Source organism: Pongo pygmaeus, chromosome 1, assembly GCF_028885625.2.
Source record: "Pongo pygmaeus isolate AG05252 chromosome 1, NHGRI_mPonPyg2-v2.0_pri, whole genome shotgun sequence".
In the NCBI taxonomy this organism is placed as follows: Eukaryota; Metazoa; Chordata; class Mammalia; order Primates; family Hominidae; genus Pongo; species Pongo pygmaeus.
In genome coordinates this window covers 153,887,639-153,912,418 of record NC_072373.2, presented here as the reverse complement: position 1 = coordinate 153,912,418, position 24,780 = coordinate 153,887,639, and the positions used below count along the sequence as shown (strand labels likewise).

The following is a 24,780-nucleotide window of genomic DNA, read 5'->3' as shown; positions in this document are numbered from 1 at the left end:
TGCTATGTGAGGGTTTGCTCTAGTTATTATTAGTAAGTAGATGTCTTAAAGGATAACAACATAAGCAATGATTACTACTTGAGAACCTACTAAGTGTCAGACACTATATTGTCATAAACTTCTAATCCTCACAGAAACCTTCAAAGTGTGTTTTTTATCTCCAGTATCTTCAGTTTACAAACGGGTAATCTGAAACTTAGAGAGGGGAAAAGATTTTGATGTACCTGAGGCTTCACAACTTGTTTATGATTATAAACAAGACTATAATCTCTACTTGATGATGAAAGTCTTTGAATAATGGAAGAAGTTTTTAAAAATTCATACCTCCTTACTTTAGTTTTTGTGTGTAAATGCAGTCTTCCGTATAATGTATTGAGTTTGCATAATCAAGGTTCTAAAATAATTTTTTAGATAGGAAGATTAGCTATGGATAAAAACTGCCAATTCAACAGATAAAAGATAGTCATTTTGATCTTGTCAATAATTACTTTAAGATAGTGGCAGGTACCTGATTTAGTTAACATTCAGTGAACAGAGTCCCTGAACCTGTGCTAGGAATCCCAGTCCAATAAAACCTGCTCCTGCCTTCAAAGAGCTCACAGTTAGTTTAGAGAGTGTGCTAAGGGGATAGGTCACAGGGCCAGGCAAACATCTGTAAGAGGATTAGAAGAGACCGGGTGCAGTGGGGTTGGAGCACGGTGAGGAAGATTCAGGTTTATGATGCGGGTATGAAATAACTTACTTGGGATCAATGAATCATTCAAGAATTCCGTTTTTTATATTCTCCCCACCGAGGCAAGAGTTCAGTGGCATAATCTTTGCTCACTGCAACATCTGTCTCTTGGGTTCAAGGGATTCTCCTGCCTCAGCCTCCCGGGTAGCTGGGACTACAGGCGCCTGCCATCACGCCGGGCTAATTTTTGTGTTTTTAGTATAGACAGTGTTTCACTGGGTTGGCCAGGCTGGTCTGAAACTCCTGACCTCAAGTGATTCACCTGCCTCGGCCTCAAAGTGCTGGGATTACAGGAGTGAACCACAACGCCTGGTGTGGAATTCTTTAATGCAGTGAGAGGAGATGAAGGCCACTTTAGCTAAGCCTTTAGGTTCATTGAAGGGGCCATTCAAAAAGATGAAAGGTTTGACATATGCTTCCCTATATCAAGCCATGCCTGATTTTTCAGAAATAAGGTGGAAGTTAAATGGATGTCATAGTCTAAAAATTTGTAAGGTAATCACTGTAAATGGAGGAAAAAAAACCCAGTTATTTTCTCTTAAGGCCATTTCTCATGGGAATTCAGACTAGAATAAAAGGAAGTTATTTATAGGATGTTTAATACCCAGTCCCTCACCAGGATTCTAGATAGAAAAAAAATATTTCTGGAGATGGAAACGCTGGTTTCAGTGTCATGTGGAAAGTTTTGTTTAACACCTATCATGTGCAAAAAATGAATATGTTAGGGTCCTTGATTTAGAAGAGCATATAGTCTAGCAGAGGAAGATAAATACTTCAAACTCTCCACCTCACTTCCCTGGATATGAAATACTTCCTGCTTTTGAATGAATTATGTTGATATTGATTAATGATAATGGAATAACATTACTTTGCATTTGGAGGATGCTTTTAACATTTCAAAGTGCTTTCCGAATTATTTCTCCTGTCAAACTGCCCAACAAGCCTGGTGTGGATGGGGGCTGGGCTGACACTGGCACTGGCACAGGGCCCCCAGGAGCCTGTCCTAGCTGCTACTTTTCTGGCAATGGTTTTCCCTTGCAATTTCTTCCCAGCCGGCTCCATCTACCTTTTCTCTCTAGTTCCCACACTGTGCTTCCTTTGTTTTGGTCTTCCTGGCTATTGCCTTGGATTCTCTACATATCCTGCCATGCTCTTTGAAGCAAAGCTATTACAGAAATGTAATAAATAATAAATTTCATCACTCAGACAGATCAATAAAATGCATGATAAGAAGAGGCCATTATGGAGAGTGAAAAATGCGCAAGAGGATGCCCACAGCATGAGTCAGTCTTTAGCCAGGAGATGCCAAATACCAGCCAGGCCGTTACGGGGTATTTTAAGCTTTTATTTGTTAGTACATCCACAGACATTTGTTGAGGGTATTTTTCCTGCTAGGCCCAGGGCTAGGCACTGGACATACTGAGACATACTGTCCAGAAGCTCAACAATTTAGCTGAGGAGACGGGTGATGCAGCCATAACTAATTGTAATGCAGTGCCATTGCCTCTGTAGACAATAGGCAGAGAGCAGTAAGCGTTCAGAGGGGGAAGGAACCAGCTTTGGAGAGGAGGGGAGAGGGGGCTTTTATTAAAGTGAGGAAATTGGACTTCAATTATACAGTATGAGCAGGATTTTTCTCAGGTGGAAGAGTTGAAGTAGGTGTGAGATAGATTATTTTCCATGGGCAGGAAATATCACATGCACTTACTGACTGACTTACTGATCCTAAACTTACTGACAATGTCTAGGGATTTTTTGTTCACAATTTTTATTCAGGTATTTAAAGTCTTTCTCAATCTGGGACAGTTTAGATAAGCAGCCTTACTTTTCCACTAAGCCTGTTTCCCACTAATCTTTTTTTTTTTTTTTAACTGTTTAAAAAGATAAGGCCCAGTAAGATAGAAGTGAGCACAAAAGCAAGGGGCTGCTGGGCTCCACTGGCATAGAATATAGGCAGAATGGGCTTGGGCCACCAGCTGTCTCCTGGGGTTCTCAGGCCTGGAGTCCTGGGGGAGCCTCTTGTCCTTTTCACTTCTCTAGCCTCCTTGAAGGAAGAATATGAAGGGAATGATCCAGCCCTGTTATCATCCTGGTCACATGAAGAGAAAAGATAGAAGGGTGATGCTCTTTCTTCTAACACCCCAGTTTTTGAATATGTGGCCCAAGTCAGCATCCTTGAACTTGACCAGTCAGTGACAATACTCCTCTTCCAGGGAGGAAGGAGGGAGGATGTGGAGAGAGGATGTATTAATCCATTTTGCATTGCTATAAAGGAATACCTGAAGTCCAGTTATTTATAATAAAAAAGTTTTATTTTGGCTCATGATCTTGCAGAGTGTACAAGAAACAATGGTGCCAGTGTGTGCTTTTTGGTCAGGACCTCAGGAAGATTTTACTCATGGCAGAAGGCAAAGGGGGAGCAGGTGTGTCACATGGTGAGAGAGGGAGCAAGGGGGAAGGGAGAAGATGCCAGACTCTTTAAACAAACAGCTCTTGCATGAACAAATAGAGCAGGAACTCACTCATTACCGCAAGGGAGGCACCAAGCCATTCATGAGAGATCTGCCCCCATGATCCAGCACCTCCCACTAGGTCTACCTCCAACATCAGGGATCATATTTCAACATGAGATTTGGAGGGGACAAACATCCAAACTATATCAGAGGAGCATTGAATTACATGGTGCGGAAACATCAACTTCCAGGCACAACTTTGTTATGAAATTGGATGCAGGGCTGAGATAAGATGCAAAGAAGGCCTTATGCTAATAGAAGTTTCGTCTGTTACCTCCTTAATCTTTTTCTTCTGGATTATCCTCATTCATTTACTCTTTATTCTCACCTCCCAGGCACAATGCTTTAGCCTCTTTTGCATTTCTGCCTTTCCCTATTAAGGTAGCCATTGATAAATTAATTCTGGAAAAGGAGTATGCACTTTGGAGTCAGAGGTGGGTTCAAATCCAAGAACTATTACTAGCTTAGCCTCATGACCTTGAAAAAGTTGCTAGGAAAATTAAATAAGATAACATAGGTATAATACATAGTATAGTGTCTTGCTGTACAAGTGTTCAGTAAATGGCATATATACATATATTCACTGTTAGTTTTTCACTAGTGATGTGGTATGCTGGAAAGAATAAAATATGTAGTATGATGTTTTACATAGAACTGCTTAAAAATGCCTGTCTCTTCTCCTCTTTCAGGTCTCTGGAAAGTTTCTAGCTTGTTTTACTTTTTACCAGCAATTCTGTCTCACTTCCTGGCAGACTTATATTTAGTTCTCTAATGCTGAACACAAACTGCTAACTGTCCAGCCAAATCCATTCTCTTGTTCTCCTTTAGTCTGATCATGTCTTCTCCATTTCTCAGCCTTTTTACAGTTAAGTGTGGCCATCAGACTAAGTGTTCACTGGTGTGGAATATAAGTAGAAGTGATGTGTGCCATTTCCAGTCTTGGCCATTAGCTTCCTACAAGCAATCCTCTGTGTTCTTATCTTCCTTCCAGACACCTGGGATGGGGATGCCCAGAGCAACCTTGGAGGCCAGTCAGCTGATCTGTCCCTCAGCTGAGTCCCTGAATGACTGTTGAGCCAATTGTCTCCCACAACATACAGATACATTTGTGAGCATACACGTGCACACACACACAAACAAAACATTTGGAAATAAACTATTGCCTTCGAGCCATTTAATTTGGGATCATTTTGTTCTGTCAGTTTATCCTACTTTAATACCCATTTTTATCTATCTCCAAGTTTGACTGAGACAGCTGGAAAAACCCAAATTGTAAGGTGCTTTTAAAAGAGCACTGAACCAAAAGCAGAACTAGGTGTAATATACTTTTGCACCTAACAGCTATATAATCTTTTTATTTACCTATTCAACCCTTCTCTTTCTTACTGAAAAAAATTATAATAATCTCTGTGACTTAGTTGAGCTAAGTTAAATTAACTTCCTGGTTACCAGGTTACTCACTTGCAAAATGTGTCATGGAATTATTGTGCAAAATTATTAGGATAGTGCATGTCATAATTTTAAATTTGTAGAGTCTTCTACAGCTTCACTGTCCAAAATAGTAGTCACTTGCCATATGTTGCTATTGAGTACCTTTCTTAGTCTGTTTTGTGTTGCTATAAAGGAATATATAAAATAGGTAATTCATACAGAATAAAAGGTATCTTTGGCTCGCAATTCTGATATCTAGGAAAGTTCAAGGTTGGGCATCTGATGAGGCCCACAAACTGCTTCCACTCATGGTGGAAAGTGAAGCAGAACCAGTGTGTGCAGAGATCACATAGTGAGAGAGGAAGCAAGAGAGAAAGGTGGGAAGTGCTAAGCTCCCTTAAACAACCAGCTCTAGCAGGAATGAAAACAGTCAGACCTCAATCACCCTTTCCCTTCTCCAGGAATGGAATTAATCCATTCATGAGGGATTCTCCTCCATAACCCAAATATCTCCCATTAGTTCCCATCTCCAACACTGGAGATGAAATTTCAATAGGAGATTTGGATGGGACAAATATCCAAACTATAGCAGTACCTGAAATGTGGATAGTCTGAATTAAGATACTCTGTAAGTGTAAAATACAAACTATGTTTCACAGGTCTAGTACACAAAAAGAATATCAAATGGTTCATTAAAATTTAAAAATATTGATTACATGTTGAAATGATAATATCTTGAGTCTAGTGGGTTAGTAAAATACGTTATTAAAATGATTTCCCATTTTTCACTTTTAGTGTGACTACCAGAAAATCTAAGATTATGTGTGTGACTCACATTACATTTCTATTGGACAGCCTGCTCTAGACACAAAGTATTGTAATTTAGTGCAGGCAGATATCCTCTAATACTTCTGAATGTGAGTCTTGAGTAGTAGTAGGTAGAAAGCAAGATTTCTTTAAATGGGATTGATCATCCTTACCTTGCAGGGCTGTAATTGGGATTAAAAATCTTATATGCATAGTGCCTGGTACACAGAAGTCACTCAGCAAATACTAGCTGTTGTTTTCTCACCTTTTCCTTTCATTCCAAAAGCAGCTTCCACAATCACAGGCTATCTGGCTTTGGATTTTTCTCATTTAGGAACAAATTATTTTGTTTCCTCTTTTAAAAATTCGTTTTTTTTAAGGATTGGAGGAACATTTTTAATCACAAAAAAAAGAGTAGACCGAGGAAAATGAGATAAAGGAAAACCCTGAGGGAGAGGAGTGCTGGTTCCTAGCTGGGATGAGCTAGAGTTGAGGGGAAGATCTTGGCGGTCACTGCATGCTGAGTGCATCACGTCTGTAACAGAGCTGGGAGCAAGTGTTAGGGTGATGTTGTCAGATGCCTACTTTTTCTTTTCTTTTTTTAAAAAAACAGCATGGCGCATGTATACATATGTAACTAACCTGCACATTGCGCACATGTACCCTAAAACTTAAAGTATAATAATAATAAAATTTAAAAAAAGAAAAAATATTTACTTTAAGTTCTGGGATACATGTGCAGAATGTGCAGGTTTGTTATACAGGTATACATGTGGCATGGTGGTTTGGTGCACCTATCAACCGGTCATCTAGGTTTTAAGCCCTGCCTGCATTAGGTATTTGTCCTAATGCTCTCCCTCCCCTTTCCCCTCACCCTGCAACAGGCCCTGGTGTGTGACGTTCCCCTCCCTGTGTCCATGTGTTCTCCTTGTTCAACTCCCACTTATGAGTGAGAACACGTTGTGTTTGTTTTTTTGTTCCTGTTTTAGGATGCTGAGAATGGTGGTTTCCAGCTTCATCCAAGTCCCTGCAAAGGACATGATCTCATTCTTTTTTATGGCTGCATAGTATTCCATGGTGTGTATGTACCACATTTTCTTTATCCATTCCATCATCAATGGGCATTTGGGTTGGTTCCAAGAATTTGCTATTGTAAATAGTGCTGCAATAAACATACATGTGCACATGTCTTTATAGTAGAAAGATTTATAATTCTTTGGGTATATACCCAGTAATAGGATTGCTAGGTCAAATGGTATTTCTCGTTCTAGATCGTTGAGGAATCATCACACTGTCTTCCACAATGGTTGAACTAATTTACACTCCCACCAACAGTGTAAAAGCATTCATATTTCTCCACATCCTCTCCAGAATCTGTTGTTTCCTGACTTTTTAATGATCACCGTTCTGACTGGTGTGAGTTGGTATCTCATTGTAGTTTTGATTTGCATTTCTCTAATGACCATGATAATGAGCTTTTTTTCATATGTTTTTGACCACATACATGTCTTCTTTTGCAAAGTGTCTTTTCATATCCTTTGCCCACTTTTTGATGGTGTTGTTTGTTTTTTTCTTGTAAATTTGTTTAAGTTCCTTGTAGATTCTGGATATTAGCCCTTTGTCAGATGGGTAGATTGCAAAAATTTTCTCCCATTCTGTAGGTTGCCTGTTCACTCTGACATAGTTTGTTTTGCCAGGCAGAAGCTCTTTAGTTTAATTAGATCCCATTTGTCAATTTTGGCTTTTGTTGCCATTGCTTTTGATGATTTAGTCATGAAGTCTTTGCCCATGCCTGTGTCCTGAATGGTACTGCCTAGGTTTTCTTCTAGAGTTTTTATGGTTTGGGGTTTTACATTTAAGTCTTTAATTCATCTTGAGTTAATTTTTGTATAAGATGTAAGGAAGGGGTCAAGTTTCTGTTTTCTGCATATGGCTAGCTAGTTTTCCCAGTACCATTTATTAAATAGGAAATCCTTTCCCCATTGCTTGTTTGTGTCAGGTTTGTTGAAGATCAGATGGTTGTAGATGTGTGGTGTTATTTCTGAGGTCTCTGTTCTTTTCCCTTGGTCTATTCCATTTGGTACCAGTACCATGCTGTTTTGGTTACTGTAGTAACCAAACTATAGTATAGTTTGAAGTCAGGTAGCGTGATGCTTCCAGCTTTGCTCTTTTTGCTTAGGATTGTCTTGGCTATATAGGCTCCTTTTTGTTCCATATGAAATTTAAAGTAGTTTTTTCTAATTCTGTGAAGAAAGTCAATGGTAGCTTGATAGGGATGGCATTGAATCTATAAATTACTTTGGGCAGTATGGCCATTTTCACAATATTGATTCTTCCTATCCATGAGCATGGATTTTTTTTTTTCATTTGTTTGTGTCCTTTTTTTATTTCTTTGAGCAGTGGTTTGTAGTTCTCCTTGAAGAGGTCCTTCATGTTCCTTGTAAGTTATATTCCTAGATATTTTATTCTCTTTGTAGCAATTGTGAATGGGAGTTCATTCATGATTTGGTTCTCTGCTTGTTTATTGTTGGTGTATAGGAATGCTCGTGATTTTTGCACATTGATTTTGTATCCTGAGACCTTGCTGAAGTTGCTTATCAGCGTAAGGAGTTATTGGGGTGAGACGATGGGGTTTTCTAAATATACAATCATGTCATCTGCAAACAGAGACAATTTGACTTCCTTTCTTCCTATTTGAATACACTTTATTTCTTTTTCTTGCCTGATTTCCCCGGCCAGAACTTCCAATACTATATTGAATACGAGTGATGAGAGAGGGCATTCTTGTCATGTGCCCGTTTTGAAAGAGAATGCTTCCAGGTTTTGTCCATTCAGTATGATATTGGTTATGGATTTGTTATAAATAGCTTTTATTGAGATATGTTCTGTCAATACCTAGTTTATTGAGAGTTTTTAACATGAAGTAATGTTGAATTTTATCAATGGCGTTTTCTGCATCTATTGAGATAATCGTGGTTTTTGTCATTGGTTCTGTTTATGTGATGGAATACGTTTATTGATTAGTGCATGTTGAACCATCCTTGCATTCCAGCGATGAAGCTGACTTGATTATGGTGGATAAGTTTTTTGACATGCTACTGGATTCGATTTGCCAGTATTTTATTGAGGATTTTCACATCAATGTTCTTCAGGCATATTGGCCTGAAATTTTCTTTTTTTGTTGTGTCTCTGCCAGGTTTTGATATCAGGATGCTGGCCTCATAAAATGTGTTAGGGAGGAGTCCCTCTTTTTCTATCATTTGGAATAGCTTCAGAAGCAATGGTATCAGCTCCTCCTTGTACCTCTGATAGAATTCCTCTGTGAATCCATCTGGTCCTGGGCTTTTTTTGGTTGGTAGGCTATTAATTACTGCCTCAATTTCAGAACTTGTTATTGGTGTATTTAGAGATTTGACTTCTTCCTGGTTTAGTCTTGGGAGGGTATATGTGTCCAGGAGTTTATCCATTTCTTCTAGATTTTCTAGTTTATTTGTATAGAGGCGTTTATAGTATTCTCTGATGGTAGTTTGCATTTCTGTGGGATCAGTGGGATATCCCCTTTATCATTTTTGATTGTGTCTATTTGATTCTTCTCTCTTTTCTTCTTTATTAGTCTAGCTAGTGGTCTATTTTTGTTAATCTTTTCATAAAAACAGGTCCTGGATTCATTGATTTTTTTGAAGGGTTTTTTGTAGGTCTATCTCCTTCAGTTCTGCTCTGATCTTAGTTATTTCCTGTCTTCTGCTAGGCTTTGAATTCATTTGCCCTTGCTTCTCTAGTTCTTTTAATTGTGATGTTAGGGTATAACTTTGAGGCCTTTCCAGCTTTCCCATGTGGGCATTTAATGGTATAAATTTCCCTCTTAATACTATTTTACCTGTGTCCCAGAGATTCTGGTACATTGTTTCTTTGTTCTCGTTGGTTTCAAAGAACTTCTTTATTTCTGCCTTAATTTTATTATTTACCCAGGAGTCATTCAGAAACAGGTTGTTCACTTTCCATGTAATTGTGCAGTTTTGAGTTCTAATTTGATTGCATTGTGGTTGGAGAGACTGTTATGATTTCCATTCTTTTGCTTTTGCTTAGAAGAGTTTTATTTCAAATTATGTGGTTGATTTTAGAATAAGTGCCATGTGGTGCTGAGAAGAATGTATATTCTGCTGATTTGGAGTGGAGAGTTCTATAGTTGTTTATTAGGTCCACTTGCTCCAGAGCTGAGTTGAAGTCCTGAATATCGTTGTTAATTTTCTGTGTTGTTGATCTGTCTAATATTGTGTTGTTGATCTGTCTAATATTGACAGTGGGGTGTTAAAGTCTCTTACTATTATTGCATGGGAGTCTAAGTCTCTTTGTAGGTCTCTAAGAACTCGCTCTATGAATCTGGGTGCTCCTATGTTGGGTGCATGTATATTTAGGATAGTTAGCTTTTCTTGTTCCATTGATCCCTTTACCATTATGTAATGCCCTTCTTTGTCTTTTTTGATCTTTGTTGGTTTAAAGCCTGTTTCTTCATAGACTAGGATTGCAACTCCTGCTTTTTTTTGGCTTTCCATTTGCTTGGTAAATATTCCTGCATCCCTTTATTTTGAGCCTATGTGTATCTTTGCACATAAGATCAGTCTTCTGAATACAGCACACCAATGGGTCTTGAGTCTTTATCCAATTTGCCAGTCTGTGTCTTTTAATTGGGGCACTTGGCTCATTTACTTTTAAGGTTAGTATTTTTATGTGTGAATTTGATCCTGTCATCTTGATGCTAGCTGGTTATTTTGCACATTAGTTGATGCAGTTTCTTTATAGTGTCATTGGTTTTTGTATTTTGATATATTTTTGTGGTGGCTGGTACCAATTTTTCCTTTCCATATTTAGTGCTTCCTTCAGGAGCTCTTGATTTGGCTGTTGATACCTGTGTATGCTTCACGAAGTTCTCATGCTGTGTTTTTCAGCTCCATCAGGTCATTTATGCTCCTCTCAAAACTGGTTATTCTAGTTAACAGTTCCTGTAACCTTTTGTCAAGGTGCTTAGCTTCCTTGCATTGGGTTCGAACATGCTCTTTTAGCTCAGAGGAGTTTGTTATTACCCACCTTCTGAAGCCTACTTCTGTCAAATCAATCTCATTCTTTGTCCAGTTTTGTGCCCTTGCTGGAGAGGAGTTGTGAATATTTAGAGGAGAAGTAGAATTGTGGTTTTTGGAATTTTCAGCATTTTTGCACTGGTTTTTCCTCATCTTCATGGATTTATCTACCTTTGATCTTTGAGGCTGATGACCTTTGGATGGGGTTTTTGTATGGGGGTCTTTTTTGTTGATGTTGTTGTTGCTTTCTGTTTATTAGTTTTTCTTCTAACGGTCAGGCCTCTCTTCTGCAGGTCTGCTGCAGTTTGCTGGAGGTCCACTCCAGAACTTGTTCACCTAGGTATTACCAGTGGAGGCTGCAGAACAGCAAAGATTGCTTCTTACTCCTTCCTCTGGAAGCTTTGTCCCAGAGGGGCACCAGGCTAATGCCAGCTGGATCTCTCCTGTATGAGGTTTCTATCGACCCGTGTCAGGAGGTCTCTCACAGTCAGGAGGCACAGGGGTCAGGGACCCACTTGAGGAGGCAGTCTGTCCTTTAGCAGAGCTGGTGCACTATGTTGGGAAAATCCTCCTTGTCAGGATCAGCTCTTCTCTTTAGAGCCTGCAGGCAGGAGAGATTAAGTCCACAGAAACTGCGGACTTAACCACAGCCACCCCTCCCCCTAAGTGCTCTGTCCCAGGAAGATGAGAGTTTTATCTGTAAGCCCCTGACTGGGGCTACTGCATTTCCTTCGAAGATGTCTTGCCCAGTGAGGAGGAATCTAGAGAAGCAGTCTGGCCACAGCTGCTTTGCCGTGCTGTGGCGAATTCAGCCCAGTACAAACCTTTCAGTGTCCTTAGCACTGTCAGGGGAAGACAGCCCACTAAAGCCTCAGTAATGGCCGATGCCCCTCCCCCTAGCAAGCTCAATCGTCTCAGGTTGACTCTAGACTGCTGTGCTGGCAGTGAGAATTTCAAGCCAATGGTTTTTAGCTTGCTGAGCTGTGTGGGAATGGGACCTGCTGAGTGACAACACTTGGCTCCCTGGCTTCAGCCCCCTTTCCAGGGGAGTGGACGGTTATCCTGTCTCGCTGGGTTTCCAGATGCCACTGGGATACGAAAAAACGCCTGCAGCTAGCTTGGTGTCTGCCCAAACAGCCGTCCAGGTTTGTGTGTGAAACCCAGGGCCCTGGTGGTGTAGGCTCATGAGGGAATCTCCTGATCTGTGGATTGCAAAAATCTGTGGGAAAAGTGTAGTACCCAGGGCAGGTAGCACAGTCCTTCATGGCTTCTCTTGGTTGGGCGAGGGAGGTCCTCTGGCTCCTTGCATTTCCTGGGTGAAGTGAAGCCCCACCCTGCTTCTGCTCACTCTCTGTGTGTTGCACCCACTGCCTAACCAGACCCATTGAGATGAACTGGGTACCTCAACTGGAAATGCAGGAATCACCCACCTTCTGCACTGGTCTTGCTGGGAGCTGCAGACCAGAGCTATTCCTATTTGACCATCTTGGTCCCTCTCTCGCCAGATGCCCTCTTTTAAAAATTCTTAAATGTATTTGCAGTATCAAAGTTGAGACTATTTTTCTTCTCCTTTACAGCCTTTTCAATATCACCATCTCCCTAAGTATGCAGTTACAAGAGGTAACTTCTCTCTGTATCTTATCTAAGGAAACTGAGAGCAGTTAGCTTCTTTGGTATGAGGAAAATCGGTTCAAGTCTAGCAGTTCCTATTTAAAGCCCTTTCCTTAGCTAATGCTTTTCTTTAATCAAATCACCACCCCTTAGATTCTAAAGGAAACAACCATTATCCTAATTTCAGGAATGTTTTATTTTTCTTTGTTTTTGGCTGAAGATCCATAATTTTGACTGTCTAATATGAAGGAGGTATTTTCCAATACTTCTCTCTCAGAACCAAATACTTGTTTTTTCCTCGTATCTCCTCTTGTCTTCTCTCCTTTTCCTTCCCTTTTACCTCTTCCCTCCTTTCCCCCTTTCCTTCTTTCTCTTTTTCTTTCTCTCCCAGTTCCTCCTTTCCTTCTTCTCTCTTTCTTTTCCTTTGTTTGTTCACATGACAGAGGTGGAAAGAGGATGACACATTCGGAAGACTGAGAAACTATCCCATTTGTGGCCACCTAGAAACCAGAAGTTACTAAGATCTAGCACTAATAAATTTCTTCTCAAAGTACCGATTTACCTTGTATTAACATGGCTTTCAAGATACTCTTTAGACTAGTGTTCCCCTCTTACTTCCTGAATGAAGACTATTTATGTTTTCACTTGAGGAGGTGACCCTGAGAGATTAGGGTATATAGTCATAAGTTACTTTTTAAAATTATAGCTTTATAGAGATAAAATTCACTTATTATAACATTCACCAGTTTGTAGTATACAGTTCAATGGTTTTTAGTATACTCACAGCATTGTGCAAACATCTCCACTCTTTAATTGCTTTATTTCTTCAACCTTCCACAAACTAAGTATCTATTAATAGACATTTTCCTTTGCCGTCTTCTCCCAGAAACTGCCAATCTACTTTCTGTCTTTATAAATTTACCTACTCCAGACATACATTTTCTATAAGTGGAATAATATAATTGTGACTTTTTATTTTTTATTTTAATTTTGTGATTTTGCAACTGGGCTTTTGTGACTGGCTTCTTTCACTTAGCAAAATATTTTGAGGTTCATTCATATTATAGCTTGTATCAATACTTCATTCTTTTTATTGCCACATATATTCCATTCTATAAAGTTACCATGTCTTCTTTTTCTACTTATCAGTTATAGCTGCTTTTAGGATGTCATTAATAATGTTGCTATGAACATTTATGTACAGGTTTTGTGTATATATGTGTCTTTAATTCTCTTGGGTATATACTTAGGCTTAAAAGTGTTGCATCATATGGTATGTCTATGTTTAATTGCCAAACTGTTTTCATAAGTGGCTGAATCATTTTACAATGCTACCAGAAATGTATGAGGGAAACAATTTCTCGACATCCTTGTCAACACTTACTATTGTCCGTCTTTTTATTTTAGCGATATCAGTGACTATGAAGTGTGTCTTGTGGTATTGATTTGCATTTTTCTGTTGATTAATAATGTTTAACATCTTTTCATGTGTTTATTAGCCATTTGTATATAATCTTTGGATGAATGCATATTCAAATTCTTTGTTCATTTTTGAGTTGTTTGTCTTTTTTAATTGTTGAGTTGTAAGAGTGCTTTGTATATTCTGTAATATAAGTTCCTTATCAGATATATGATTTGCAAGCATTTTCTTCCATTTTATGTTCGTCTTTTCACTTCCTTGATGGTATCTTTTGAAGCATGAATTTTAATTTTGATGAAGCCCACTTTATCTTTTTTTTTTTTTTTTTGTCACTTGTACTTTGGGTGACAGATCTAAGGAATCAGAGCCTAATCCTTAGAAGTTTCTCTCATGTCTTTAAAAACACATATATATAAAATAGGATGGTTTGTAATTTCTAAGCAGTCCTTGTCAGGCTTCAGTGGCTTCCAGACAAAGTTTTGGCTGTGCTAGCAAAGAAGTGTTAAAATCTTATTTTCATAGCTAGCCGGTGGTGTGAGGAGGGCACAGCTGCTAGGCATTTGGACACTGCAGCAATTGCTTTAATTGGACATTCCTCACCCCTCTAGTCTGACTTGTTAATGGCTTTTTAAGTGAGACACACCAGCCAAGTGAATTAGACTATTTGGCAAGTCAATTCCTGCTCACTTGGAGGCGTTAATCCATGGAAAGTAAGCAGAGGCCTTCAGCCAGGAGGAAACCTGAATTTCATTTGCAGAGGTGAAAGAGAAAGAGCTGTTGTCTGCAGTCTCAGGAGTTTCCAAGTACGCTTCCAAGGGCTGACTGGAAAAAAGGTCTTCTTATCTAACTGGCTGTCTCTCTCTCAACCCCACTTTTTCAATTCAGCACATATTTATTTTTCCCTTCAACATGGCTATGAAGCATACAAGTGAAGTCTGTCGTGGTACCTGCCCTGCGAAGCATCTGTGCATGGGAAACAGGAGAAAAATACACATACAAAATAATTAGCAATAATTTGCTAATAATGTAATCTATTTTCTATTCACTCCTTGACTTAGCATATTCTGACTTCAGTCAACCACTCTACTTAAATTGTTCTCTTAAAAAACAATGACACTCACCAGTAACCTCTTAGGTATCAAACTTGATGATTTTCAAAATCTGCATTTGTAGCTTCGACCTTTCTTCTGGGCTTCATCCTGAATTTCCCTTGCCTGTCACACATCTTTACATAGAAATCCTAGCAGCACATCTTTCACACATTGAAAGTCAAACTTCTCCTACCCTTCTTTTTATCGCCTTTTCCACCTTCAACAATGTATTCTCCTCCTCTGATCATGGCTAAACACCTACTTGAATTAGCAAATTCTCCCATTATCACCCATATGTCACTAGTTTTAGTCCATTTATGTGACTTCCTTTCTATTCCCATTCCTTAGTGTAAACTTTCTCTTTCCTAAATAATACAATTTAAGGCTTCTTCCACACCCAACTTGTCCTCTAATCCTTTGTCTACATTTCGGCTAGAATCATTTTTCAAAACCACAAACTTTATCCTGCCAGTTCTTTTTTCACACATCTTCAGTTATTCTTCAGTGCCTGGAAAATAAGGTCGAAATCTTTGGGCCGCTTTTGTAGACCTGCTCATTCTTACCTCAACTTCTCTTTCTAGCCTTGTCTCACATAGCACTAAACCCTTCACTGTTCTCTCCTCACATCATGGTCATCTGTACATCCACTCTCTTTCCTCTCCCTGAAATGCCCTTTCTTTTGTCTGTTTGGTAAACTCTTGGTCATTCTATAAGTTCCCCAATCCAAAGTGAACTTGGAAAGTCTTCCTTGAGATCCATGGCAACTTGCATAGACTTCTGTTATGATTCTTATCATACTTCTTTGTGCACAAATTTTTCTCTTGCTCCAATCCCTTACTCTTGTCTCCTCTGATGCATTTTTCAATCTCTTGCTCTTGTTTATTCCTCTCTCAAACTCCCTCTACACCATACCTCCGTCTATAAACCGGTCTGCTCCTAGATAAGCAGGGACTGTCCTGCCTGTGCACCTTGCTTAGTGCCTCACTCAGAAGATACGCTCCATAAAGGGCCTAAGGAAGGAATTTGCTGAACTAATTATGATTAAAACTATGATTAAATCTCACCCATCTAAAGGCAAACATGCTCAGGTTTCAAATTAGTTTAAAGTGTGGTTTAAGGGACTTTTTAAATGTGATAGTTTTTGTTGTTGTTGTTGATAGATGGTGGGGAGCATTGGTATGGTGGGAAAAAAACCAGAAAAACCAATGTGAAGAATTTGGTGATGCAGAATTGCTGATGGGGGGCCAGAGGCCATCCCTGGAGTGGCTCATCTGACCCTGTATACGATGTTCATTTGGATGGGTGGCTGTATTGTAATAGTCACTTGGACACCAGCTTTAGAAGTCAGAAGAGATTTAACTCGAGGCTTTTATAGTGTGTCTCATTCATGGTCATCTGCCTAACTTATCTGAACTTCAGAATCTACTACTGTGATAAAAACAACCTCCCCCCAACCTTGAGGGTTTTGTGGGAATAAATAGGATAATGCTTATGTTGTGTTTAGTCAAGTTCTTTCATGTGGCAAGTGCTTATCAAGTGGGAGCTATTTCATGTTTACGTTTAAAAAAGTGTGTATATATTATCTAACCAGCCTGGGAAAATACAGATGGTATTTCTATTATATTTTACCAGTTCCCTTGAGGATGGCCCCCCCCCTTGTTTTTTAGATTTCTTGGGCTGGGGACCAAGCTCTCATTCCTGAATGCTATGAGTACTGAGAGAGATGTGCTGTTAAAGCCAATGAACGGCAATTGTACACAGTGACATTTTTTCAGAATTTGTCCTTGGGAGTATTTAAGCAGCAATGTCCAAGACTGTAAACACAGCTGAGAAATGCTGTTATTACATTTAAGAATCTCTTTTCTGTAATATTAAGACATCTTGATTTAATTGGTAAGCCGCTCTGTGATAGCGTTCAATTTAAATGAGGTTTGTCGAGTGGAGAATCATAAGGCAATCTCTCATGGACCAAGGATTGCTGATGAGGTCTACCTTATTGCCATGTGACAGAAATTAAATCACTGTCTATTATCATGAACCAGTCGATCAGATTCTCTTTTTGATTAGAATGCACTAGTAGGGGAGGTAGAGAAATGAGAATTTAAAATAGAATTTTACCACTTCTGTATTGTGTTGCTTACTTCATGGTATTAGAAATGTCCTTGGCTCACTATACTAGAATATTATCAACCAGTATTTTCATGGGAAACAAAAATATAGACATACACACATATATACACTGAAAGAATGGAAATCTGAAGGAAGTAGAGAGGAAAATATAATTTTGTCTTTAAAAAATCCCAGAAGCCTTAGACTCCCATGATTAGAATTATATTCAACTTATACATTCTTCTGTGTCATTCTTCCTTCAGTAAAGTAGGAACAACTAATATGCTCTGCCTCCTTTCTGAATAAGGAAGTATAAATGAATTTTACTCAATTCCCTCAAGTCCTGGGCAAAGTACACTATCATAATGTCTTTGGTTTGCATGAAGATGGAGGCGCTCATTTATAATGTGAAACCTTTCACCATTAAAGCTTCACATGAACCCAAACTGACACAGAATCAAAGCTTTCATGAGAGCAAGATGGAAAGAAATTATGTCAGCACACCCCATCCCAAAATGTTGTAAAGTGTCAGACTTCTTAGGGTATTCCATGACACTGCTAGAATGTTTCTCGTATTTGGTCACATAGATCATTCTTTTACTATTTGTTTTATTTTAGATGAGTTCAATTGGAGCCTGCCCTCTAAGGAAAATTATTGATGCAATTACATTAATCCTGATCACCATGGTGATGTATAGTTATAAAATTGGCTTAAAATACTGTAAGGCAGGAAAACTAGGCAACCTTAACTCTTTTAGCACAGGTGGCCCTCTTTGCAGAGCATTCTGACTTTCTTAGTTTCCAATATTCTAGCAGATGGCATGGGTAGTTGGGCACAATCAATTTTCTTGCATTGCCTCACATCTTCCAGTGAGATTCTGTGGAAGGATGGTGTGTGCACCACAGATCTTAGGATCATTCAAAGGATTCTCAAAGCTCCTCGATGGCCAATCAGCAGTGAAGAGGGAAATGGTGGTAAATGAGGTAGAAGCCCTCTGTGAATGAAGTAATGTTCTGGAAGGGGCTATGCATTTGGATTTTCATTCTGGTAATTTTCTCTATGACCTTGGAAAATGACTTTATTTCTTTGCTTTTGCAGATGGAAGGAATTATAAAAATGGTTCTGTGAAACCTTGAAACCATAAAATGCTATAGAGATGCTAAATATACAGCATTTAGCATGCGATTTTCCTCTGTTCTTAGGACAGTTACTATTTCTAGATCCAAGTGGATTAGGGAAGAATAGGGCTCTAATGCTCTAAGAAGGAAACGAGTGTTAAGCTGGATACTGGTGCGCATAGCTGCAATTAAGGAAGCTGCTGTGGAATTAGTGACTCACCCTTCATCAGGATGGAAAAACTGTCTCATGCCGTGTTTTTGATTTCTCTCCCCTATTCAGTTTGTTTGAAGTCTCTTTTGTGATAGGAGAAAATGACAATTACTCTCCTCTTGTGTTCCATTTTTTGGTAAGCAGTGGGCAGAGTTTACATTGGATGAAATTTCAAAAGCTGTTTTTATGAAAAATCACTTCCTCTGAACAGTGGGAAAATGGTGAGAGAGAGACAATAGTTGGCTTTTAGTTTACCATGTTCAACCTCCTGCAAAAGCTAAATTCAAGACTGCCCTGTAGGCATTGGGAATCTAGTTAATGCCACTATCTGCCTGTGAATTTCCTGCCTTAAACTGCCTCGGATTATACATTAAGCTGTTTTTTTTCCCCCTATAATGTGTCAGAAAACAAAAATTCAACAAACTGAGCTTAAAGATCTAATTGGCTTTTATTAGTGATTCATGAATCAGTTCGCATCCCATCTGTGAAGCAACAAGGGGCTCTTCAGGATGTGGCAGAAGAGTGGTTTTCATAAGGCAACTTGAGCAGGAGCAATGAAACAGCAAGTGCAAAAAATGATTGGTTAACATCATATTACTTCAGGTTACTTTCCTTGTATAGGCTAAAGCACAGGAGGCTTCCTTATCATCCTGGTTCAGCCAGCCTTCTGCGTGGTTTCTGCAAATCTCTCTCTTTTTTTTTTTAAACTGACCCATTTCTAAGTTCAGTTTGATTATGTGGCACCTAGCACAAGTGACACCATTCTGGTTTGGTCTGGTCTGTTAGAGCCAGGAGCCTAGTCCAAAACATTGGCATTCCATAAATTTTATTCAACAAATGTTTCCTATACCCCTGTGTCAATTTCATCTCCTACATAAATCCATCACCCTCCCTTTCCCTGGCCCCTTACACTCACTGAGTTGTTTGCGCTTCGGAGGAATACAAAGTATTTTCAATACATGGTTAGCATGAACAAATTATAGTTAAATCATACATTTTGTAGAAAAAGCAATGCACACTGAGGTCATTTGCCTGCAGATGTTAAATTATCTGCTTTTTTGTGTTACTATATATGCTGTAGCACTTATCCACTGGTGTAAATAAGAAAGTCAATCGAACTCTCTCTGTCTGGAGAGAGATAAAATGAGATTGAGAATAAAGTCTTGCAGAGGTTGCAGATGGTCCTGCAAGGCTGAATTCAGCCCTTGTATGTATTTTGTTCAGTTGGTACAAAGTTAAATTTAAATGCAGTTAAGTGGCTTTCAAATGCACTTTGCTACAGTCCCCACTGCTCCTTAGTGTCTTATGCCCTATTTGTTTCACTACTTTGTTGCCTACATAGTTTCTGAATGAATTTGAGTTTGCAACCCCTCCTTTAAAGACTTGTTACTATTATGAAACTGTGGGTGCTTATGCTAAGGACTTAATCTTTCTTTCTTGTGTGGGAGGAAAGGATATCTATAACAGAACAATAATTGTAAACTAGAAGAGTAGAAAAAAGGATGAAAGAAAAGGGCAATATAAAAGGCAGGAAAATTAGAGGTATAAGAAAATAAAATAAAGATCAAATACATTTATTACTATGAGAGCTTCTATGTGGGAAAAGGAAAAACAAAGTATAGTAATACAAGGCAACCATATAATTAAAGAATTTTTTCAAAAGACTGTCAGTGGCAACACACACACACACGCGCGCACACACACACACACACACAATTAGGAAAAGCTACAAAAGAGCCCCAAGTCTAACTTGGCAAAATTAAAAGTATGTGATATTTTTAAAATTAAAATTAAAATACTTTAAACTAGTTTAAAAATATATCTCTACTTCGTGTACATCTGCACTGTTTGACATGTCATAACAAGTGTTAAGTTATCTTAATAATTTAAGAAGAAAAGAAAAGTAATGGTCTTCCTTCTCTCTCTCCAATGCTAGTTCCTTGGAACAGTCGTTTCTAATTAGATTGCAGATACGTTCACTTTTCAATATTGCTTATATAAGAGAAGGCCAGGTATTTAGAATTTTTCTTGATCATAACAAAAAGACACTGAAACTCAGAGGCAGCAAGAGGCCCCATTATGGGGGCAAAGAGTAGCAGTGGAAATGAAAGTGAGTTCCTGAACAAGTTGCTTCCAACAGGGTAGGTGTATTTTGAAGTGGCATTGTAAGTGGCACCCTACTGCTTCCATGAGTTAAAATTGTATCAACTGAATATAAGGTATAAGCCAATTTTAAAATGAGAATTTGTGGAATTCATGTGATTAGATTAGAGGTTTTTAAAAAGTAATATTTGAATTTTGCCAGGGGGGTGGGGTGGGGTATTTATTATGTGTTCACAGGATGACAGCAGGTATCTTCAAGGAAGTGGTTTGGAGTACATTAAGTTCTGAACACATAAAATTACTTTTTTTTTTTTTCCTTTTTGGTCTTCAGGAGACTTGAGAAAACAAATGCTGTGTAAGTTATAAACAGGATGAATGGAATAGTGATTTCACAGGAGTTAGAAAAATACTCTAGTCACAAAAGTTAAAATTAGAGTAATCTGAGGCATTCTCAGTACTTTGGATACCCTGTACACATTCAGGGCTACTGATTATATTTCTAAAGAAACTTATAAAACCAGATGTCTAGCTGGCAATTGGTTTTGATGAATCTCCAAATCTCAGCAATGAGAAAATTTGACAGTTGTCAGAAAGCAGCTAGCTATTACGAGTGAGCCAGGGAATTTTCTTATCTGTTACAAGTATAGAACTATTACAGGGAGATACTGCATTATAGTGTCATGTTTATAAAGAAGGCTTCAGAGCACATGGTTTAATCCCCAAATTTCTAAGAATGACAGTTCATTTTCTTGGATATTGAAAGATGCTTTAATACCTATACAACATGAATATGGTTTTATTATCACCAATCAAAATGTCTTGGTATTTCTTAATTTAAAGAATTTCATTTTATAGGAATTACATTGCTGAGAATTCACACCATGACACTGACGGGACTTATAATGGTGGTTCTAAAGCCTGCATGTGCGTCAGAATAATTTGGGGATTTGAGGTGACTTGTTAAATGTACAGTCACTGGGTAGCCCCCTGTAAGATTCTGATTTAGTACATTTGGGGTGGAATCCAGGCATCTACATTTTTAACAAGCACCGTGGCCAATTCTGAATCATGGTCGGGTTTGAAAAGCACTAAGTTTGGGCAGGCCTGATTTATTTCAAAGAATTTTCAAGCATCTTTAGTTGTGCTGTTCAGTAATAGTAGCTTCTCTTATTAGTGTGTGTATCCCAGTAAATCTCTTCCCCATTTACTCTTTCATCACCCCACTTTGGGTTCTTCTGCTCTGCCGCCATCCATTTGGCCTGTACCCACTGTTCACTAATGAAAGCCCATAGCTTCTAAAATGGGCCAAGATTCACAGTTGATATAAGCTGAGAAAGACTCACAAGTTTTTCTGCTGAATGATACCGGAAAAAAGAGTAGGATAGAGGGCTAATGATGTTATTTTATTTTTGTCCAGTATCTTTACACCCTTAGTTGCTTTTTCGTTTGTTAAATGGAATCTCATGTAGAATCTCGCTCTATAAAGCAGATGAAAAAATGTGGAGCCAGTCTGGCTGCCAGTCCTGCCCACTTGGTTTCCCTCTGACTCAGACACTGGTGTCCCAGGCCCTTTTGTCTCATGTGCCCCTGAAAACTGCTGTGACATTTAAGCTTTTGTGTCTCACATAAAGGCAATAAGCATATTGCAAAGTTTTCTTTTCTTCAGGTTTCAATACTCTAACAGATATGTTCTCAAAGTAGAATTAGTCCTTGGTTAAAATGATTCACATGTAATCTAAAGTGTTTTTCCTCATAAACCCATCTCCAGCTTTTATGGTGAAATTCAATTGTAGAATAAGATGAGGTGTTAAGTTTAATTTTTTTGAAGAAGACATTCATTCCATAAATATTTATTAAGCACTCTCTAGATATGACATAATTCAGTTTCTAACGTACAGTACACCTCCTACAAAATTGCATAATCTTTAAGCTGAAAGGCCAAATCTCTTCATCAAATACTGCTTCTTCAGATCTTCGCTTCCTTAGCTCTTTAAAGAAATGGGCACCTTTGGCATGGATGGGTTTATATCCAGATGATAATTCCAGAGCCATCAGGGTTTCAGGTTTTGCTGGCAAAGAAATCAATTTTATTGCTACTTGAAGGCTCCCCTGGGATGAAGCAATATTGGAGGAGGCAATGCATTCTAGAATGTCAGCTTTCAGAGGTTTGGAGTTTGCTCAAAAAATAAATCATCTCTGACTTGATTAAACTTATTTTGAGTTCGTACTATATATAAGGGCCTGTGGAAGGGCTGGGTACCCTGGCATTGTAAGATGTGACTGCAGCCCTCAAGGGGTTTGCAGTCTAGCTGGAAAGAAGGATCTGGCAATAAGAAAGCACAGTGAGCCCAAATGAAGGGTTCAGATTCCACATACTGCATACAGAATGCGTCATGTAATTGAAGAAATAGAAATCACCAGGTTACATGGCAGACCTGAAAAAATTCAGCAAGTCTTTTTGAATGTACTTGTGACTGTCAACGTTTACATTGTCTAAAATTTTCTAGTCAGGTGAGGGCATCAAAGAACTCTTAAATGCTTTCAAATGTGGTGGGAGCATCTTGCTTCTGTGAGAAGATTTATATTCTCCCTGCCTTCTCAATTCTGTTTCCCTATCTTATATGCTATAAACAAAACCTCGCTCAGGAAAATAAAAGATGAATGCATGTTCTGAAAGAATACAGAATCATGACAGCTGAAATGGTCATGGTTTCTTTTAGGAGATGAAAAAATTAAATACGCAGGTGAAAACATTGGAATGCAATTCTCTAGGTTACCATATGCTTACAAAAAATCAAAAGGAGCTGCAGAAATGGAAATTTCTAATAACAGAAGAAATCAAACAGCAGATACAGTAGAGACTTTAGAGATAAATGAGTATCAATATAGTGGTAAGAACACAGGTTCAGAGGAGAGCCAATGTTCCATCTAAATCCTGGTTCCATCACTGAGTGGGAATGATTACTTGATCTTTCTGTGTCCTCGTTTCATGTGACAATATCTATCACATGCAATGTTGGGTAAAACACTTAGCATAATGCCTGGCACCCAGTCAGTGTGCAATAAATATTGGCTATTATCATCATCACCACCTCCATCATCATCATTCTCTAATAAAATTTAAGCCCTTCTCTCTGTTGAATACGCCCATCAGTTAATACCAGTGGCTCCTTTTAAATAGCTTAAAAGCAACCAACATTCTATAGATTTCAGTGGGGAAGATTGTAAGTCAAATGGGTGCTGTGACCTTTCTTGAAAATAACCTTTCTCTCTATTAGTATATAAATGCTAGTGCTGAGTACACATACTCTGAAGTTGAACTTAATTAATTTGGAGCAGTAGCATTTTCACTGTTGATGAGCTTGTATTTATTTTCTTTGGTTTACAAAGCAGCTGGTGTTGTCCAAAAATTTAGAAACCCCTTTCCAAAATTTAAATGACCCCCTTCATTCCCTTCATTTACACTGTTGTTCTAGAACCTGGGATGACACTCTGCAGGGTGAATGGAGACTGGTCCCTCTGTCTTCTTTTCCATCTCTCTTGCTTTAGTTTTGCTTTCTTCTTCTTCTTCTTCTTTTTTTTTTTTTTTTTCTGACCGAAGCATGGAATAACTGGCTGGTGTTCATTGAGCTAATTTCCTTACCTGCTTCAGGGCCTTCGAACCCAAAGACCTGTGGGTGATCTGTGACTATGGCAAGCAGGAAGCCTTGGGGACCGCGCTTCACATTTGGAGTATTCTTGGTTTGAAAATGTGGGAGGGAAGCCAGGCAGGCAGAGAGCACCATGTGGCTGCTAAGTTAGAAAATGCTGAAATGGAAAGATGCTGTAATAGAAAATCAAATGCCATTTATTCATTGGCCTACACTTTCACTAGTACCTTCCTGGCAGCCTAAGCGTATTCTTTGTGGTGGTGGCCTTTTGAATGTCAATCTGTGGAAGGACTTCTGTTTTTAGCAAAGGCTGATCTTTAAGGCAATTAGGTAACAGTTAAAGTAGTAGTCCCCAGTTATTGAACACCTGCTATGTACAGGGTACTGTGCTCAGCACTTTCCACTATTTCATTCAATCACAACAACAGCCCTATGCGATAGGGTATTATTATCATCAGTTTGTAGTTGAGGAAATTGAGGTTAAGGGATAAGTGACTTCCCCAAGGTCACAGGAAGTCAGTCGTGGAGATGAGATATGAACCTGGCCTTTCTGATTTCAAAGCTTGTGCTGTTAATCACTTTGCTATACTTCTTCATGTGTGTTTAATAGGGTCCAGTTTCTACTGAAAGGATATTTTAGTGTTATGATAAATCAGGACAGGCCTAAAAAATTAGGTGCAGACTCTGAATAAATTTAATATATCTACCCATCTCTCTTATTCCTCTTAAGCTCGTTAAAAAAAATATCTTTTTAAAAGGAGGTTTTCTTTTTAAACCTAACAATAAACCATGGACCTCCGTCCAAGTTAATAAATATGTGACTTTTTTAAAAAATAAAAAAGAGTTTAATTGACAAGTAAAAATTGTATATATTTATGGTGTACAATGTGAGGTTTTGATACACACA

At 38.6% G+C, this 24,780-nt stretch overlaps 1 protein-coding gene across 7 annotated transcripts in view; it reads left to right on the top strand.

Annotated features, from left to right (window-relative positions):
- ST6GALNAC3 (ST6 N-acetylgalactosaminide alpha-2,6-sialyltransferase 3) overlaps window positions 1–24,780 on the top strand; it is a 556,201-nt gene that overhangs the window by 162,612 nt on the left and 368,809 nt on the right. Inside the window, exon 1 of one of the 7 annotated variants that reach the window (XM_063653965.1) lies at window positions 6,540–6,561. The exons of the other annotated variants lie outside the window; for them this stretch is intronic. Coding sequence (XP_063510035.1) covers window positions 6,559–6,561 — 3 coding nt within the window. The 5' untranslated portion in view covers window positions 6,540–6,558. Of the gene's footprint in view, window positions 1–6,539; window positions 6,562–24,780 lie in introns of those variants that run through there. 7 annotated transcript variants of the gene reach the window in all.